Source organism: Myotis daubentonii, chromosome X (assembly GCF_963259705.1).
Source record: "Myotis daubentonii chromosome X, mMyoDau2.1, whole genome shotgun sequence".
In the NCBI taxonomy this organism is placed as follows: Eukaryota; Metazoa; Chordata; class Mammalia; order Chiroptera; family Vespertilionidae; genus Myotis; species Myotis daubentonii.
The window spans coordinates 116273858-116295208 of NC_081861.1; the positions used below are offsets into that span (position 1 = coordinate 116273858).

Sequence of the window (21351 nt, forward strand, 5' to 3'; positions counted from 1 at the left end):
TGCTAGGTATATTACCTTGGATAAGTCATCATCTCTACCCTCATTTGTAATGAAGATGATAAATAGTTTGACCAGGTGATTAAATTTATGTGAACCTTTGGTACATAAGCTCATGCAAACATCTGATGATGGGAATAATGATTTCCTTCAGAGCTCTTCTCTTTTCCCTCTAGTGTAAAGTTTAAATGAATATCATTTTCTTCTCTACTCAACTACTTAAGTGTTGGCCAGATGAGAGTTTTAAAACCCTGTAGACTGATACTGTTACATATGTATTATTTGGTCCTTCTGCTCTTTCTGATTGTCTTTTGTAGCTTTCCCTCATCAGTTTCTTTTATCAGTTTCCACTACGGCTATTCAAGTTTGATCAGTTTCTAACTCCTCCTTGACTCTCCCCTTTCTCACCAAGGCTCTTCTCCTTATAAACAAATCATAAATAATGACACTGACAATTTATGACTATATATTTGTGCAAACAACTTGAACAGGCATTTTCATAAATGCAATAACATCTAATCTCTTTAACAAAACTGCTGTAGCTGTCTACTTACAGACATGAAAATTTTTCCAGATATGTTGCCTAAAAATTGTGACAATGCTTCATTGCTGGCTTGTCATGATCATCTTCAGTTTAGAGATGAGAAAATTGAGGTTCAAAAGGTTTGGTGCTTTCTCTGCAGGAACTTATTAAGTACCTACCAGACAAAAATCAAAACCCACTGTAGTATTAACTTCCCTTTACTATTTCCATAGTTTCCCTGAAATTTAACTGAAAAAATGGCACAGAATGAATGAGTACAGATCACTATTAAGAAATGTTGTCCACATGCAACTTTCTTATTATATCTTATCCCTGTCACAGTTAGCTATTTTTATAAAACTTAACATGTTGTCTTTGATCAGATGTGAGTGTTGATTCAATGATAAAGAATATCAGTTTTACATATTAGATATAGATATTCCCTACTGAAAATGACATCTGAAATAGCTTGTTCATTATCACTAATTCAAAAGATTAATATATATTTTTATAATAATCCTGCTAGTAGAGAAATAAGTCATTTGATTTTTGATAACTTCTTGGTAAGTAAAAAACCCTCTGTATATTATCATTTTATTATTTTTAATTTTTTAAAATATATTTTTTCAGAGAGGAAAGGAGAGGGATAGAGAGATAGAAACATCATTGGTGAGAGAGAATCATTGATTGGCTGCCTCCTGCACGCCCCACACTGGGGATTGAGCCCACAACACAGGCATGCACTCTGACTAGGAGAATCAAGCCATGACCTCCTGGTTCATAGGTCAGTGCTCAACCACTGACCCACGCCAGCTGGGCGATATATATTATCATTCTAGAAGAGGGTATATTGTAACACTATTTTAAGACAGTTTCTGAATTCTGTCTTCTTGGAAAGTAAACTGTTCATTGTAATAACTTGCAGAAGCATGCTGACTAATAATGCTGTTCTCCCAACAGAAAATCCAATCAGATTTGACAAGTCATGAGATCAGTTTAGAAGAAATGAAGAAACGTCACCAGGAAAAGGAGGCTGCTCAAAGGGTACTATCCCAAATTGATGTGGCCCAGGTACATATTTTTGTAAAAACTAAGTAACTTGTTTTAGGTCAGTATTAAAACATAGTCTATATTAGACAACTAGATTGTTAGAAAAATTGGATTTGGGGGCATTTTTTAAAAAACTACAGTATGTTATATAAATGATACAGACTTTTTGGGTTGTACATTTTAAGGATAAAATAGGTTAGTAAGTTATCTTTTGTTATATTATAATAATTGGTGAATTCTGCTCTCAAATGCACATTTTTTTGTGTTGAACAAATGGAAAAAAGCAATTGTTTTTGGTATGTTTTTAGTTTTGTTTATAACAATAAATAATTTTAATAAAAATTGAAATATGACTGATTATTGTTTGGAAGGCAAAATTAAATTGGTGGTTTCTTACATTTACAGAAAAAATTGCAAGAGGTTTCCATGAAGTTTCGGTTATTCCAGAAGCCAGCCAATTTTGAACAGCGTCTACAGGAAAGTAAGATGATTTTAGATGAAGTGAAGATGCATTTGCCTGCATTGGAAACAAAGAGCATTGAACAGGAAGTAGTACAGTCACAGTTAAATCACTGTGTGGTACGTATTTCTGGTGACAAATACTCAGCTAGCCATTGACTTTCTTTATTAAGAAGTACTTGATGGTACTCTTTATTAACATAAAATTGTTTTAAGATAACTTTAAAATTCACTATATATTTTTGAGGTTAAGAACAAAAATTAGCACAGATGGATTGAAATGCAAGAACTTTACTGAAATAGTAGCCATTTAATGTCCCTTCTATGTGTATCTGTTTTGAGTCCAAAATTCTCTAAGGATTATGCAGAATATAAAAGAACATCCTCATTATTTAATTCTTATGGTGCTTTGAATATATTTTAATGGAAATACTGAAAAGAAATGCAGTAAGTCCTCACCATCATCGATAGGTTCTGCAACTTTAAGCAAAATGAAGTGTAGTGAAACTAATTTTACCATAGGATAATTGATATAAATGAGAATTAAGTTCCTACGGCATTGCATCAACAATATAAAGAAATGCTGAGTTAAATGACATGATTCGAGGACCTGCTCTGTATTAGTCTGGAAACAGCAATAACAATAGTTGCAATAATAAAACAACATGCCAGATATGAGTACCAAGTATGCTTAGCGATTTGCACAATTAACCTTGAATTCTCAAGGCTACAGATGAAATGAGTGAAGTTAAAGACAAAAGCTAATAAAAGGCAAAAGTAAGATTTCAATCTAGGCACTCTTACTCCAAACCTTAAGATCTTTTCCATTAAACACCAGTGCTGGATATACACTGAAATGCCACCGCACCACAAAGACAATAAAAAGTCGCAGATGGGGGTAGGCTCCCATTGAGGGTGAGAGAGAAAGATGGTGGCAGCAATACTGGATAGTTTGGGTGTGTTATGGATGCAGAATCTGAGGAGGAAGCTAGCCTTGGAGTTCTTTCATCTCAGAGTGTTTTACCCCAATAACACATCCACAAAAGTGCTTCTCTTGACATTTCTTGAAAATGGGAGAAGAATAAAATTGTTTATCTTCCATGATGGCCTGGAGAACCTCAGAGACCAGCAGAAATCTAGTATTGTCAAAGTCAAATAAAGCACTACAGCAAAGACAAGATGTGGTATTTGGCAAAATTGATTTGAGGAATGTTCATTGACCAGGCTTTGGCTCAATTTAAATTTAGCGATAAAAAAAGAAAGAAAAATAACCCAAACAATTAATGAGATTCTTTTTTAAAAAAATATTTTTAGCCCTAGCCAGTTTGGTTCGGTGGATAGAGCATCAGCCTGTGGACTCAAGGGTCCCAGGTTTGATTCTGGTCAGGGGCACATGCCTGGGTTGTGGGCTCGGTCCGACATGCAGGAGGCAGCCAATCAATGATTCCCTCTCATCACTGATGCTTCTATCTCTCTCTTCTTCTCCCTTCCTCTCTGAAATCAATAAAAATATATTTTCTTTAAATATATTTTTATTGATTTCAGAGAGGAAGGGAAAGGGAGAGAGAGGTAGAATGATGAGAGAGAATCATTGATCGACTGCTGCCTGCACGCCCCCTACTGGGGATCGAGCCCGCAACATGGGCATGTGCCCTTGACTGTGATCAAACCCAGGACCCTTTAGACCACAGGATGACGCTCTATCCACTGAGCCAAACCAGCTAGGGCAATGAGATTTTTTTTTTAGCATCGCAAGATATGGCAGTGAAAGACCACAATGTGGAATTCAGATCTATTTTATACATCGCTGAGTTCACCTCAGGGCGAGGCCAATACCTGAAATACATTACCATGGCAAAGGTCGCTTTGGGATCATGGATAAGGTTTATTGCCATTATTTTGTGGAGTTGTTGGAAGGCCTTCCACCTCCACCTGAGGCACTAAAGACAGCAGCCAACCATGCCAGAGTATATGCAGGAGCTTTGAAACTAGACCACCATTCACATTTTGGTGGGGGAATTCAGGCTCCACAGTGTATATAGTTTGCTATTTATTTTCTAAAAATAAGCAGTATATAAAGACAAATTATTTTTATTAAAAAAGCCATAGACAGAATAATTAGCCTGAAGTGTAAATCCTCACTGGACTTTAGAATTTGCAGCAGTGCCCTTTGTTGCAATTATTAGAAATTCACCAGGTCATATGGCTTCTCTGACAACATAAAGCTGAGTTATGAGGACATATACTAGAGTAATGGAAATATTATTATAACTCTATGTGTTCAATGGACTATTAAGGTAGGAATAACATACAATAAAAATGCTGAATGTTACTAACATTAAAGGGGAAATGTTTGTCTATGTAGTACTTTATGTTTTTAAGGATAGTTTCTGCATCTGCTTCATAGCATAAATGAAAAAGAGGCCCTTTAGTACATTTCATTCATATCATTATGAATGGGAAAATATCTTTTTAACAAAAAGCTTTATATATTGTAAAAAAATATGAGGAATTTTACATGTGATAACATTTTTATAATACAGACTGCATTTTAGTGATATAATTATTATACATATTCCAAAATAAAATTTTAAAAAATTAATTTTATTGATTTTTTTGAGGGAAGAAAACAGGGAGAGAGAGAGAGAGAGAGAGAGAGAGAGAGAGAGAGAGAGAGAGATGTGAGAAACATCAAAACATGGATTGGTTGCCTCCCACACACACCCTGACCAAGGATCGAACCCGCCACCTTTTGGTGTATGGGATAACTCTCCAACTAAGCCACATGGATTAGGGACCAATAAAAATTTTGAATTTAATAATATATAGTTATTAGTTGATATAAGATGTATAATCTTAGGAGTACATGGGGACATATGTCTTCTTAAATACTGCGCAAAGAATTAAAAGCAAAATGACCCAAGTACACTGTTGTTATGAATAAATATTTTTGCAAAGGGAGAGCTATTGTTTATTTTCTTCTAGGAACAGGTCTGTAATGGTACCTCACAAAGTTTGTCTGCTATTATATAGAAGCTGTAAACAACCCGATTGGTGCCCAGCTGTGACTGTGCCCTGATTCAGTGCACAGGAAAGAGCTCAAGGTGCTTGTTCAATTCATTTCTGGTTCTGGTTTGAATGTCAGGACAAATTCAAGTAGTCCTTTCATAAGTTGTTTTCTTAACAGCTTTTAGATTTTTTCAGCACTTAAGATGCTCTATTGCATATGATATAATCATCGTCTTTGCCTTCAATAAAGTTGTATTCTGTTAAAAAAAATCAGTGCAAATAAATAGAAAGAGTATTTTTCCTAAAATAGTGATACATATTTTCTCTGCCTATTGGAAGACATGATATTAATAAATACTACTACTTTGAATGAGCCTCCATCATAAAGGTAAATAATTAAGATTTTTTTTTAATTTGAAGTGTAAATAATTTGGAAGTATCTCTGATTCCAAAATTCACAAAGTTGATTTCCAACATGACAATTAAATTTTTGAATGATTCTAAATACCCAGATATGTTTATAATTTCTAAGATAGAAATAAAGTAAAATAAAAATAAAAAAGTAAATCATGCCCTAACTGGTTTGGCTCAGTGGATAGAGTGTCAGCCTGCAGATTGAAGGGTCCTGGGTTTGATTCCAGTCAAGGGAACATTCCTGGGTTGTGGGCTTAACCCCCAGTAGGGGGCCTGCAGGAGGCAGTCAATCAATGATTCTCTCTCATCATTGATGTTTCTATCTCTCTTTCTCTCTCCGTTCCTCTCTGAAATCAATAAAGATATATATATTTTTAAAAGTAAATCACAATATCTAAGATTTGGAAACAGCCCAAGTGGCCATCAGCAGATGAGTGGATAAAAAAAGCTGTGGTACATTTATACCATGGAATACTACATGGCTGTAAAAATGAGGAACTTGACATTTTGCAACAGCATGGAGGGACCTGGAGAGTATTATGTTAAGTGAAATCAGCCAGTCAGAGAAGGATAAGTATCACATGATCTCACTCATATGTGGAATCTAGTGAACAAAATAAACTGATGAACAAAATAGATCCAGAGACAGAAGCATGAAACACACTGAGGAATCTCTGAGGGAAGGCAGAGTGGGGTGGGTAGGTGGGAAGAGATTAACAGGGGAATTTATGTGCATACATGCATAGCCCATGGACACAGACAATGGTGTGGTGAAGGCCTGGGAGGGGCAGGTGCAGGGTGGAGGGGGGGTCAATGGGGCAAACAAAGGAGACATCTGTAATACTTTCAACAATAAAGATAAATTAAAAAATAAACAAAAACAGCAAATTATCTGGAAAGTCAGACAGAACTCACAATTATTGATAAAAGAATATTTATTTCAAATAATCATCAGATGGGGTTAAGATGGAAATAGATTATGTGCTTAGCCTTAATGAATAAGATAACTGCTCAGCCCTTACAAAACATTTTTAGACATTGATTTTAAATGGAAAAGAGAAAACAAACCCAATTTCTGTTCTAATTCCAAAAAACATCAATTACCTACCAGCAAGTTTATTTCTTAGTACCAGTGAAACAAATAGTTGTCATTCAGACTTAACCCCTGACCAAATTAAAACAGCAAAAGTATAATGTAAACTATGATATATGCATGTATGCATTGATGCATAACTACATGTGTTTATGCATGCATGTATGCATAACAAGCACACATAAATTTCCAGGAAAATAATTGCAAGGCAAAGTTATGATACTTGTTCCACAAAGCTTTGTTATGGCAGCACACTTTGTGAATCAATGTGTGTGTTCTTTGTAGTTATGATGTACATGTGAGTTTTAAATAACATATTTATACCTGTCTATATTTAATTGATCAGCCCCATTAAAATATATTTGTATAATCTAACATATGGGAAATTTTCTTTCTTCCTTCTCTGTGATTTAATATACCAAAAGCATGATTTGGAAATTTAGATGTTTTATCACCACTAAAATATAAGCACCATGAGAGCAGTAGTGAACGTGTCTGTCTTGACTATGACTGATTCTCTAGTCCAGCCATGGGCAAACTACGGCCTGCGGGCCGCATCCGGCCCATTTGAAATGAATAAAACTAAAAAAAAAAAAGACCGCACCCTTTTATGTAATGATGTTTACTTTGAATTTATATTAGTTCACACAAACACTCCATCCATGCTTTTGTTCCGGCCCTCCGGCCCAGTTTAAGAACCCATTGTGGCCCTCGAGTCAAAAAGTTTGCCCACCCCTGCTCTAGTCACTTGAATATTATATGGAACGTCGTAAGCACTCCAAAAATATCTTGTGAATGAGTAAATGAATTTTTCCAAACTCACAACTGGAATTATCCTATCTAATAAAAGTAATATGCAAATTAACTGTCACTTCACAATAAAGATGGCTGCACCCACAGCCAATAAGGAGGGAATATGCAAATTGACGTGACAAAGATGGAGGCGCCTGCCAGAGCCATGGAGCTGGCTGGGAAGGCTTGGCTTCCTGGGTCACTGGGGCCAAGCTAAGCCTGGCCAGAGAGTGGGAGAGCGGGCAGGAAGGCTTGGCATCCTGGGTTTCCCCAGTTACCCAGGAATGGGACTAGGGGCGATCAGGCCAGGATGGGAGGGAAGTTGGGGGTGAGCAGGCAAGCAGCAAGGGGGGTCAGTTGGGGGTGAGAAGGCTGGTGGGGGGGCAGTTGGGGGCAAGCAGGCTGGCAGGCAGAGTGGTTAGGGGCAATCAGGCAGGCAGGCAGGTGAGCAGTTAGGAGCCAGCTGTCCGAGATTGTGAGGGATGTCCGACTGCAGGTTTAGGCCCGATCCTATGGATCGGGCCTAAACCGGCAGTCGGACATCCCCCAAGGGGTCTCAGATTGGAGAGGGTGCAGGCTGGGCTGAGGGATACCCCTCCCCCCGCACGAATTTCGTGCACCAGGCCACTAGTATAACTATAACATTAAAAATATTGTATACCCACCATACTTAAATGAAAAATAAAATAAAAGTATATAAATCAATAACATATAGAAATTAGCTTTACAAATTTGTATTAAAGAACTAAATATATATGTGATGCACTCTTACTTTAGTAAGAATAACTAAACTATACATGTCTGTATGTGTATATATTATTACAAATAGGAACTTGAAATAAACAGAAAATGCAAAAGCTAGATATTGATCACAGATACAAAACTTTGCCCCCTTAAAACTATAAACATGAAATAGCAATTAAGGTGATCTCTGCCCTTGTTTCTTTTTATTAATAACAGTATGAGTGAGACACTGTTGCTTCTTCTTATGTCTTGTTTTTTGTTTTAACTTAGAACTTGTATAAAAGTCTGAGTGAAGTGAAATCTGAAGTGGAGATGGTGATAAAAACTGGACGTCAGATTGTACAGAAGAAACAGACAGAAAACCCTAAAGAGCTTGATGAAAGAATAACAGCTTTGAAATTGCATTATAATGAGCTTGGAGCAAAGGTATGTGCACTGAAACCATAAGTACTGGCTTCTTCCACTTTTCTTATAAATCATGAAGCAAGAGGCAGTAATTATGTACAATAAATATTTTAGAAAGTCTTAATGCCTTTCAATAGATAGATACATATATACATTCATGCATATATACATAGAGATATATTCCCATGTGCAATTCTTAAGAAACAATAATTAATCAATGAAAGTCTTCCAGTCTACAATAAAAATATTTAAAGCTTGTTATTGTTCCATCAGATTGTTATTGGTCCATCAGATTGTTCTAAAAGGGTTTCTTTGCTCTATACTTGCCCCTTTTTCACTGTATAAATATACATGTGCTGATTCAAAGGCTGGTAAATTTTATAAACAAATGTACCTCCTTAAAAAAGGACAAACAACAACAACAGCAAAACAAAAAAAAAAATGAATGTACCTACTTATGTTGAGGTACAATAGAGTTGACATTTTCTTCATAGATCACGTTAGGTGAAATAGAGCTGGTTTATTCCACAGAATTTGTTTCCTTGTCTGTCAAGCATTGCATAATCCACCGCATTTGACTAATAAGATAGCATAGAGAGCCAGTTAAGTCCTATGGCTCTGTGAATATTTTCATATTTTTGTCCTGATCAGAGTCTAATGACCAAGTCCATTTCAATGTTAAAGATGTTTGCATCTCTTCAGCTTCTCTTTCCAAAACTGTGCAATGTCTAGAACAGTTCTCTCACTTCCCTCAAATTCAGAGCTTTGATGGTTCAAAATAATGATAGTTCATAAAAAGTGTTCATAAAAAACATGAAGGACTGACCTGACCTTTGCTATGCTGTTATTTTACATTGCTAAGCTAACTAAAATATTTTTTGATGCTCAGCTAAAAAATTCAAGTGACGCACTTAGTAATATCATTAAAGCAAAATGAAACATTACTAACAAATCATACTTAGCTTTATTAGTATGGCAGAATACAGCAAAAATGTAGGGCAGAAATTTATTTTTGAAATAAAGACTTAGAAGTATGAGTGATAAAGGGAATATTTAGAAATGTCATCTTATAAAATGCTATAGTATTCCTTCTAAAGAAAAATCATCTGCATTTAAATCTTCCGAGCTCCTTCAACAACAGTGGTTTTGTTGAATAAAATCAGAAGAAACAAAGGTTATCTGAATATATTATTCTTTTTATATGAAAAGAGACAAACCCTTCTATTTTATATGGTTGTACTTGCAAGGGTCAATATGTGTTACTTTTTTATATTAGTCACCTCAGGGTGTAATAACAAAATGCCACAAGCGAGGTGACTTAAGCAACGAAAATATTTTTGTCACAGTTCTGGAGGCTGCAAATTCAAGATCAAGACTAGTGAGGACTCTCTCTTTTCCTAGCATGAATATAGCAGCCTACTCATTGTGTTCTCACATGGGGGCCTGGTAAGGGGAGGAGAGAGAGAAAGAGAAGAGCGCTCTTTTTTTTCCTTGTCATAAGGCCACAATCCTATCAGATTAGGGTCCCACCCTATTATTTTATTTATCCTAATTACTTCCTAAAGACCCTTTATCCAGATACAGTCACTTTGGAGATTTGGGCTTCAATATTCATTTTGGGGACTTACAATTCAGTCCACAGCACCTTTCTTACAAAACAGGTTAGTTTGTTTACTATCACCGACTTAGCTTAACTGTTAAATTAATAAAAATGGAAAAGTTTCTTATATCTAACTATATTTAATTTCATTGAGAGATAGTACACCTAGCAACCCAGATATAATGATATTTCCTTGATTGGCGTCTCTGTGCTTTGCTTTGATTTTTACGGAAATACACATAAATAGCAATATTCTTAGCGTCAAATTTCAAAGCCTCTGTACATTCTTAGGTGTTCATAAAAGAGTGACTGTTGAAACATTCTACTGCAAGTGGCGCTCTTTTAAATGTATTCCTGCTCCACACAGACATACACAACATGTAAAACTCAACTTTCCTTAAGATGGCAGTGTTTCCTATTTTATTAAATCCTGTTTAGCTGGATATAAACACAATAGAATAAATAAAAATCTATAATGCATTAGCTCTGGGAAGATAGAATTTCTTTGAAATATTGAATCTAGAGTTCTTTTCTACCAATAGTGCATACAAAAATAACTATGCATAGGAATACACCATAAGGTATATTTTTTTCTCCCACACATGAATAAAATCCTTGCAGTTGAAAGGGCAGATGCTTTTACTTCCCCGAAGGAAAAAACAGAAGGAAAAATCTGTAAAAAAAAAATGTTGACTTTGTAGCCTCAGTAACGAAACATTTTTCAAATTTATATACACCTCTGTTAAAGAAACTAGCAAATTTTGTTGAGTATTTGGAAGTCATATCAAGGTTTCAGGGTGTTTATTTTGATTTTAGCACTTTAAATTCTTGAAACTTATTTTCACTTGTAGAATACACACACACCAGGAAGAGAATCTGGGCTTTTTATGAAACCAACCAACTAACCGACACATTTATACAATGTAGGCACATCTGCAGAGCTGCTGGAAAAATACACATTTGTCTATTCTTCTTGTGAGAATGTGAAACAATTTGATTTTGACGGTCTCTCTTTTCAACACAGAACTGGAACACCAGATCATATTATGATTTTCTCTATTAGTGAGAGTGAAAATTTTCGTTGGAATTATTGTTTTTGCCTCCATTTGGTGACAAAAGCATGTTTAAAGAGGAAGTGAATTATTTTTGTGGTGTTTTTATGCAAAAGTACTACTCTTTACTGATGCAATGACAATAACATTGGCCATTGTAAGCATTATACAAATATTTTTGCCTCTTGAAAGACTTAGTATTCTTTCTTTATTTTGATTTCTTATCTGCAAGAGCAAGCTTCATTTGCATATAGAGGATTATAAACCTCCTGGTGCATCTCTGTGACCAATGATTGAAGGTTTTCTAAGAGACATGTGTCATATCTTCAATTTGACTTACATAATCCTACGTATTTTCTAAAAATGGCCATACATTATTTACATTAAAAAATAATCTTGGCTTTTCTTCTTTCCTGATACAGAACACTACGTTTTGGAGAAAGGGCCTCATCTTTCCTAAATTATGTTTCTTCACTACTAATGTTCAGAACATATATATGGTTTTTCTAAAATGTTATTTTTAAAAAAAATAAGAAAAAGGTTATTTTAAAATGACAAAAATATGAAAGTTCCAATTAAGTGGCTATAATGAAACCTGAAGTGAAAATGTAAACTTAATTACATTTTATTATCATTCTTTTCAGGTAACAGAAAGAAAGCAACAGTTGGAGAAATGCTTGAAATTGTCCCGAAAGATGCGGAAGGAAATGAATGTCCTGACAGAATGGCTGGCAGCTACAGATATGGAATTGACAAAGAGATCAGCAGTTGAAGGAATGCCTAGTAATTTGGATTCGGAAGTTGCCTGGGGAAAGGTATCACTGAAGGTTATTTGTAACGTGCACAAAAACACACCGTTAGATAATTTTATAAGGAACTTTTAGCATGCAACACTAATAGAATTATAAGTATTCTCTTGCTTCATTTTCCCTTTTCTCAAAATTTCATCAGTAGTTTAACTCTGTATATTTCAAGATGATGATAGAACCAATGGGAAGCTTCAGCAAAAATCTACCTGAAGCTTATTTAGAATTAGGTAGGTTATGAATAAATCATTTAAAAATACATACATTTTTAATCACAAAGTGGGTCCAAAGAAGAGATTGTATGTTGCCTAGTTTGACTGAGACAGATTGCACAGATGGACCTGACAGCCATGAAGAGGGCAAGGATACATAGACGCAGACAGCTGAGATGGGCAGGTCAAGCAAGATCAGCACATGACTTATGTCACAATAAAAAAGAAAAGCTCGGTGTCTGTGCAGCTCCTATCATTTTCATCACCAAAAGGCACAGTGTTTTCTTTAATCCTCAACTGGGAAATTCTTGCTGTTTCTCCAAAAGCCAATCAGACATTATCACTCCCTAAATTTAAGATCATGGTCCTCATAACTTTATTTTTTTTCCAGTTGATTCATTCCTAGTTGATTCACACAAGAAAGTGTGTTGATATAAAGGAAAGAATTGATATTAATAATGTGTTTTCACCTTAAACTTTGCCAGAGCACGGGACATTTATAAAAAATAAACCATAGTGTTATCAGTGGAAATGGGATATACCTTTCTCCACTGCGTGCTGGGGGTTAGGTCTTTATGATATATCAAGAAAAAGAATTTTCTGAGGCTTACACGGGATGATGAGTGATTTTTATTTGCTTGAAATCACATGCCTGGGTTTGCAAAGTACCATTTCCCTTAATCCAGTCCTTTCTGAGACACAATTAAGCCTCTAAAAATGGGATAGCTTTATAAATACAATGTGGAATGCTAATGTAATGGTACAGAGTAATAGAGCTGGACATGAATGGAATTTGAAAAAATCTGAATACAATTTAAAACTGAGGTGAAGTCATAAAGTATGCCACATATGAACTACCCTTAAGGTCACTGCATAAGTACCTATAGAGATATTTTTGCATTAGCTCCAACCTAAAATCATTCAAATATTATAATATAATGAACTTGACAAAGATTTCTATATTATCCTTGTCATGTTAGAGGCTTGAGTAATCTGGAGATGTGGCAGCTTTTTGAGTGTGGCAAGTGTTTTCTATAAAACCAAGGAGCAACACTATTTTGAGCTCCATCAGGAAAAAAGCATAGAAAACTGGCATGTCTGATTTTATTTATAGAATAACATATTGTTCTTTATGGATCTTTTGAAACACTAAACTCCTAATTATATACTCTGAAACCTCTTAGTGGCCAAAGCAAAGTATACACATTTGCATTTAAATTGCACAATCTTTAATAAACTCATTTGTAAGGTGCTGAAGTTTTTCAAAAGTCACAATCATCATATAATAAAAACATGTGACCTACAGATCTACAGCAGTCATATTTATGATTCTAATTTTTAACATGAAAATAATCAAACTCTCATTCATGAAACCCCTATGTCTCCTTATTACATTCTTATTTCACATGCTCTCTTGGTAGATGGAGAACTGGACTCAAAATGTTAGTGTCATCTGCATTTCAAAGGATAGATGTCAGATGTCTTTAAAAATAAATTGAGTATTTATTTAAATGCAATACATTAAAGGTATTTGACAGTCATTCCAAGTATTTTTGATTTGGAGAAAATTTGAATACAGAGTCAATTTATTTTTTAAACTGTTTCATTTATTTCTGCTGAATTTCTCTCAGTTTTGTTGATCTAAGAACATTATATTATTTAAATCTGAAAATACTTAAATATCTAGATAAAATATTTTATACATAAAATCAAATTACTAATGAAATATTTATTTGATCTTTAGTTTATGTAAATAGAGCCTACTTTCAAATATATTGACTATAATGAAATCTTTTCAGTTTTTTTTTACTATATTTAAATTATACTTATTATAGATCTAACTCCAGAAAAGAAAAATATTATTTGATGTGGCTCAAAGAGATACATGTGATTCAACTGTCAAAGAGAAAGGGAAAATTGCAGTAGGAAAATAATAGACACTTTGTACAGAAATATGATCACAGTATCCCATGGTTGGTAAATAGGCAGGGAAGAATAAAGTCTCAAAATTTGGCACCAAGCTTCCTATCAAACAAAACCAACAACTAAACATTTTTTTTATAGTTAGAACACTTAACATGAGATCTACCCAGTGAAATTTTTAAGTGTATAATACAGTCATGTTAACTAGAGGCATAATATTGTACAGCAGATCTCTAGAATTTATTCATTTTGCATAACTGTTATGGAAGGAAATATACTGATGAGATTCAAAATGTCCACATTATCAAAACAGTCATTAAAGTATTTTAATGTACTAGTCATTTGCAAGCTTCTCTTGAATTTATATCAGAAGAAAAAATTGGAGGGATGGTGAATGAGACAGCACTCTTATTAATATTGTTATAATAAACATAATAAAAAGATTTCTGTTGCCATTTATCTATCAGCATTCCTCCATGCAGAACAGTCTCATGAGCCTGACCATGGGCTTTTTGCCATATCTTCTTCAGAAATGAGTCTGAGGAGTTTGGATCTGTAGGATCCTTCTGCTAGGTCAGGGCTGTTGTAGAAGTGGACTTTCTCATCTAAGTTTTCCTCCTACTCAGAATTCTGTAGTTATATATTAAAAACCACAGATATTAGGGCACATAGCTCTTCTAGAAGATACTGTCATGATTCCAGATGTTTACAGTTACCATCTACTTGCTAAGGACTATAACCTTGAGAATCTCTTAGGAATCCCAGATCAGACATTTACTGATCACAGGCAAAGAGTGGAAGAACTTCCGAAAATAGCTAGGATGGTGGCCAGATTGGTTAGCTGGAGGCACAGCCAGAGGCAAGAAAACTGTTCTATCATCTCCTACTTTATGACCATGCTTCCAGATTGTGGTTAGAGGGGGAGAGGAGGAATGGATAAATTGAAAAGGAGGTCCAAATATTTCAGAAGGTGAAAGAAAAATATTTTAAATTCAAATAACAAGAAGAAGATATTTTTGAATAATAACAGAAATGACAAAAAGTTTAACAGTGGGAATTGAAAATTATACTATTAATGCTAATTTAAAGTTCCTAAAGCCTGGTAGCCCTTTCACTGTATTTATAAATTCAAATGACATGCCTCTATCAGAGTAGTGATAAAGAAGGGAAAATTCATATTAAGATTGTTAAAAGAAGGAACCACTCCTAGCTGTGTGTTCTGGACAACTGAGATGCCACAACAGAACTGTATCTGTGGCATTTGTTACCCCATAAGTGATCAGACATATTTTCTCCCTTCATACCTTACAAATCTCTGTTACATGGAATTTTCCATGTTGAGATGAGAAACACTGATTGATGTCTATAGAACAGAAACAGCAACAAAGGAAAGAAATGGTAAAACTAGGAGAGATTCCCAGCTCCTAGCGAGTTTGCACACCAGCACTGCACAAGATCCTTGAGCTATCCTGATAACTTCTACTCTCTTGAACTACTAAGTGGTCCTTAACAATTTCATTTGCCAAGAAGACAGGGAAAATCTGTTTTGTTCTTTGATGTTTCCCATGCATGTAACAACTTATCTGGCACGTAGTACATGCTCAATACATATCTGTTCAATAAGAGTAATTGCAAATTATGAGACAAAATTAAAACATTTCTTGAAAGAAGAGAAAATGATGATGTGCTATTCAAATTTATGGTAGGCTTTAGAACAAGCAGAGACATGAACAATCATGGGATCAAATACTCCTATTTTGTAGATGAGAAAATTGAAATCCTAGTACATAGAAAATCTGCTACCTCTGATTTCAATGGCTCTTTTTCTACTATAATTATTGTTATAAACCTTATTTTCCAGTAATTTTAAGATAGTCTAACTCAAAGTAACAAAAAGGTATTTATCATCCACAATGAGAATAAAATGGGCAATGATTAAAGAGCAGATTATGTACGTCCACATGAAAGTAATAAAATGAAAATCCTGTGTACATTTATCGCCTACTATAGTGTATAGTCAGTTGCCACTGGTGTCTTTTTAGATTTTAAATATTACTTATTAATGTCTTACAATCACCCTGAATCATTGGATATAAGTTAATGTCTTACAATCACCCAGAATCATTGGATATAAGTAAATCAATTCTAAATATCATACTACTGGCCACACTTGTTTGACATGAATTGAGCACAAATATATAATGGTAGGAAAGTAAATATTATGTGATTAATTAGAAGTTTATATTTCTAATTATCATTATGTTTGGAAAATACAATTTTCAACAAAGTTTAATCTATGCAGTTTTATGATTAAACCTTTTTCATTTACTTCTAATTTAGTTTTAGTCATCAAAAATTTAAAGCCAGTTAATAATTCAGCTACATTAAATCCATGTAATATCAACAGTATTATCTAAAAATTAAAAGTATCAAATATAATTCCTCAAAACATAATATTCTTCCTACAATACTTTAAAGCCATCAGTTTTGGATATCTCAGATCTGCCAGTTTTCATAAATTGACAATTAGGTGTTATTAACATTAATCTTGTGATGTGAAGAGTTGCCTCAGAGAATCAGAAACATGTAGAAATGTTGAATTTAATTCAGGGTGTTAAATAATACAAGATAACTGATGTCTAGCCTCTTAGGTAACAAGCCAATTTGATTTTCACATTTCTTTCAGGGATAGATTTTTCTAATATTTAACATGAGGAAGAACAGTGATAAGTTCCCTAGTTATTCTTCTGCTGCCACCCCAATTCTAAAATACAAGGACACTCACCCAATAAAATCTGGGGACAGAATGTGTCATTCTGTTTTGCCAGCGGTTCTCAGGGAACTTTAAAAGACTACCAGAGCTTGGGGCCCACCCCCAGAGATTCTGATTTTATTAGTCTGAGGGGTGGCAGTGGTTTCTAATAGTCGGAGAATCACTAGATAATGTGTTACAAGCAGTCTTAAAAGATCTACATGCAGTTCAGCCAACCATGCCCTGTATTTTTTTTAAGCAATCACCTTTCACAGTTTAACTCATCACTCCTCTTAGCTATAATAGCATGATAAACTACTACTTATATTTAAAGTCCGTTACATTATCATTCCCATGAAAAAGTACTGTATAGCTTTAAAAATTAATATTTTATTTTTTGTCTCAGGCCTCTGGCCATTTAATGGGGGAAGGGAGAGACGGAGGGGCAAGGGCCACAAGGAGCTGTGGGGTCCTTAGACCAGTCCCAGGCCTTTCCCTCCACGCTGGCCACAGTCACTGAAGCAGCAGCAGCACACGCAGCATCCAGCCTGTGGTGGCCCCAGCCTTCAGGCTGTCTGCAGGGGTAGGGGCCCTGTTACACAGCTCACCATAATGGCAGGTGGAGATGAGCTGGTAGGTGAGGGGCTCTTCAGGGTGCTCGTAGAGAGTGGACAGCACGCAGCCTTTGTTGTTGCCAGGGCAGGTCAAGGACTTGGTCAGATGGTAGAAGATGCAGTCCTTGGTGCCTCTTATGCCCAGGTGCAGAGCCATCCCCAGGAGCAGTAGGCAGCCGAGGACCATGGTGGCCTGGTGGCGGTGGGCCTCCCGGAACTGCTGAATGACACTCCGCACGCCCACGAGACTTTTGTCCCTGGATCTGGCCTCCCGGGGTCAGCACTTGGAATGTCCTTGGTTCCCAGCGCTCCGTGTCCCTCTCAGGAGCTTCTTCCTGACCACGGCTCCCGAGTCGCAGGGTCTCTGAAGCTTCCCCGGGACAGAGACAGCCAGTGGCTGCTGCCCCAAGAGAATCTTTGTGAAGTGGAATGGGGTGACCTCACAGACCCCTCAGGGTTCCACTGGCCACTCTGGGCGTGAGGTCATGGGTGGGGGAGGGGTGTCACACTTTGAAGGGTAGGCTGGTGAGGTCATTGCCACCCTGCCTACATACAAATGCTCAGCCCAACACTTGCCATCCTGGCCACTCAGTCTTAGGCTCTGCTGGGTGCCTGGTGCTGCTCCTGCCCAGGGCCCATGGTGAGCCCGTTTCTCAGATGGGCAAACCAAGGCTCAGGAAGAGAAAGTGAGGTGTCCAAGGCCTTAGAGCCAGGATTAGATCCCAGGTTTATTTAATTCCAAAGAGGGCATTTATTGAGCACCTGCTGTGTGCAAGACCAGTGTTAGATGCGTTAAATAGCAACCACTGTGATGACAGGACTCAGAAGGGCAGGACTCACCACAGCTCCCAGGCTTCTAGCATTGGACAGGGTACCAGGCACTGTGTAGGGAGCTCCACCATGTGTTCTGGTTGGAATCTTTCTATCTATTAGCTCCATTTCTCAGATGAGCAAACAGGCACACGGAGCAGGCACAGCCAGAGCCTGGCACACAGCTAGTGCTTAACAAATGGGGGTAATTATAGGAAGCAGCTGAGTCTCAAAACAGTCCCCGTGGGCGTCAGAAAATGATCTATGTCTCTTTCCAGAGGGGGAAACAAGCATCCCTCAGTAGGAACAGGTAGAGCCCAGGTTTAAACTCAACTCTGAGTCTAGATGATAATTTAAGTATCTTAACATGTTGTCCTCATGGGGTAGGTACCTTGGTGGTTCCCATTGTACAAGGGGGATGTTGAGGCAAGAGGGTGGCAGGACTTTTTATTTTTTTTTCAATTTTACTATTATTGACAGTATTACAAATGTCCCCCACTCTCTGTACCCTCCCCCCTTCTTCCAGCCCCTGAGCTACTCCAGGCCTTCACCACACTATTGTCTCTGTCCATTGGTTATGTATATCTATAACAATAAAAGCATAATATGCTAATTAGACTAGGCATCCTTCCGGGTGAAGCTGGGGCTGCCTGTGAGGGAAGCCCGGGTCCTGGTGCCAGAGGGAAACCGGTGCCGGAAGCCGAGGGAAGGAAGGCCTACTCTTGCACGAATTTCATGCATCGGGCCTCTAGTCTATATCATAAAAGACTCACCAGGAGGTCCATTGATGGGTCCCATGGTGGCCTTGATGGGCAGGACTTCTGGAGCATCGCGGGCTGCCGGCAGCTTCTGTGGAGTGTGTGAGGCTTTGTGGGGCTGAGGACATGGCCCTGATGGCAGGTTAGGCCTAGGGGACCCTACACGTGCATGATTTAATCGTGCGCTGGGCCTGTAGTATGTATATAAGATCTTTGGTTAATTACTTCCTGTCTTCCACCACTTCCTTCTGAGATCTGTCAGTCTGTTCAATGCCTCCATACCTCTGCACCTATTTTGTTCATCAATTTATTATGTTACTAGATTATACTTAAAAATGAGATCATGTGGTATTTTTCTTTCTCTGACTTATTTCACTCAGTGTCCATTCCATTCATGTTGTTGCAAAGGGTAAGAGATCTTTTTTTCTATCTGCATAGTATTTCACTGTGTAAATGTGCCACAGCTTTTTTATCCATTCATCTACTGACAGGCACTTGATCTGTTTCCAGATCTTAGCTATTAACACTGCTATAAACGAATATAGGGGTGCACATATTCCTTCTGATTGGTGTTCTGGGCTTCTTAGGATATATTCCTAGAAGTGGGATCACTAGGTCAAATGGCAGCTCCATATTTAATTTTTTGAGGAAATTCCATACTGTATTCACTAGTGGCTGCACCAGTCTGCATTCCCACCAAGACTGTATTAGGGTTCCCTTTTCTCCACATCCTCAGCAACACTTGTTTGTTGATTTGTTCATGGTAGCCATTCTGGCAGGTGTGAGGTGATACCTCATTGTCATTTTAATTTGCATCTCTCTGGTGATTAGTGACTTGGGCATTTTTTCATGTCTGTTGGCCATCTGTATGTCCTCTTTGGAGAAGTACCTGTTCAGGTCTTGTGCCCATTCTTTTAGTTGGGTTATTTGTCTTCCTTTTTGCTAAGCCATGAGTTCTTTATATATTTTGGAAATTACCCCCTTTCCAGATGTGTCATTGGCAAATATGTTCTCCCATACAATGGGTTCCCTTTCATTTTGCTGATTGTTTATTTTCTTTTTTAAATGTTTTTAAATTGATTTTAGAGATTGAAGAAGGGAAAGGAGAGAAAGAAACATTGATATGAGAGAGAAACATGGATTGGCTGCCTCTTCCATGCCCCTATTGGGTATGGAGCCTCCAACCTGGGCAAGTGCCGTAACCTGGAATTGAACAGGTGACCTTTTGGTGCACAGGATGATCCTCCAACGCACTGCATCACACAGACCAGGGCAGTGATGGTTTCTTTTGATGTTCAGAAGCCTTTTAGTTTAATGTAGTTCCATGTCTTTATTTTTGCCTTTCTTTCTCTTGCCCCAGGAGATGTACTGCTGAAAATTCTGCTATGTGATATGTCTGAGATGTTTCTGCTTATGTGAGTGTGTGTGTGTGTGTGTGTGTGTGTGTGTTTTCTGGGATTTTAATGGTTTCACATCTTACATTTAAGTATTTTATCCATTTTGAGTTTATTCATGGTGTAAGTTGGTGATTCAGTTTCATTTGTTTGTGTGTACTTGTCCAATTTTCCCAACACCATTTATTGAAGAGACTGTCTTTACTCCACTGTATGTTCTTGCCTCCTTTGTCAAATGTTAATATATTGTAACTAGAGGCCCAGTGCACAAAAATTTGTGCACTTTGGGGGGAAGGGGGGGTCCCACAGCCTGGCCTGTGCACTCTCACAGTCTGGGACCCCTCAGGAGATAACGCCCTGCTGGCTTAGGCTTGCTCCCGGGTGGCAGAGGGCAGGCCCAATCCCTAGGTGCAGCCCCTGTTCGGGCTCAGAGCAGGGCCAAAGGGCTGATTGGGGAGTTGGGGCGCTGCCCCCTGTAATTCACAGAGCAGGGAGGATTGGGAGGTTACAATGCCACCCTCAGTCAAGCTCAGGATAGGGCCGATTGGGGGGTTGGGGCACCGCCCACTGTCACACTCAAGGCAGGGTGGATGGAGAGGTTGCGGCGCCACCCCGTCACGCACAGAGCAGGGCCAATCAGGGGGTTGGGGTGCTGCCCCCTGTCACGCACAGAGTAGGCCCCATCAGGGGGGTTGGGGCTCCTTACCCTGTCACGCACAGAGCAGGGTCGATCAGGGGGTTGGGGAGCTCCCCCCTGTCACTCACAGAGTAGGGCCGATAGGGGAGTTGGGGCACCGCCCCCTGTCACACACAGAGCAGGGCCGATCAGGGGGTTGGGGCGCCGCCCTCTATCACCCACAGAGAAGGGCCCATCTGGGGGTTGAGGAGCTCCCCCCTGTCACTCACAGAGTAGGGCCGATAGGGGAGTTGGGGCACCGCCCCCT

At 37.6% G+C, this 21351-nt stretch overlaps 2 protein-coding genes and 1 pseudogene across 6 annotated transcripts in view; 2 read left to right on the plus strand and 1 right to left on the minus strand.

Annotated features, from left to right (window-relative positions):
- DMD (dystrophin) overlaps positions 1 to 21351 on the plus strand; it is a 2282236-nt gene that overhangs the window by 851327 nt on the left and 1409558 nt on the right. For all 5 annotated transcript variants that reach the window (XM_059679269.1, XM_059679268.1, XM_059679270.1 and 2 more), the window contains 4 exons: positions 1481 to 1591; positions 1976 to 2149; positions 8352 to 8507; positions 11783 to 11953. In XM_059679269.1, the coding sequence (XP_059535252.1) occupies positions 1481 to 1591; positions 1976 to 2149; positions 8352 to 8507; positions 11783 to 11953 (612 nt within the window). The remainder of the gene's footprint in view (positions 1 to 1480; positions 1592 to 1975; positions 2150 to 8351; positions 8508 to 11782; positions 11954 to 21351) is intronic.
- Positions 2958 to 4090, plus strand: LOC132224658 (large ribosomal subunit protein uL22m-like; annotated as a pseudogene).
- LOC132224167 (sperm acrosome membrane-associated protein 4-like) lies at positions 17345 to 17677 on the minus strand. Its single transcript, XM_059679275.1, has one exon. It carries the CDS (start codon positions 17630 to 17632, stop codon positions 17345 to 17347), a length of 288 nt encoding a protein of 95 aa, XP_059535258.1. The 5' UTR covers positions 17633 to 17677.

Excerpts from the sequence above, each read along its gene's own strand:
- LOC132224167 (XM_059679275.1), bottom strand. The coding sequence starts at position 17,632 with ATGGTCCTCGGCTGCCTACTGCTCCTGGGGATGGCTCTGCACCTGGGC.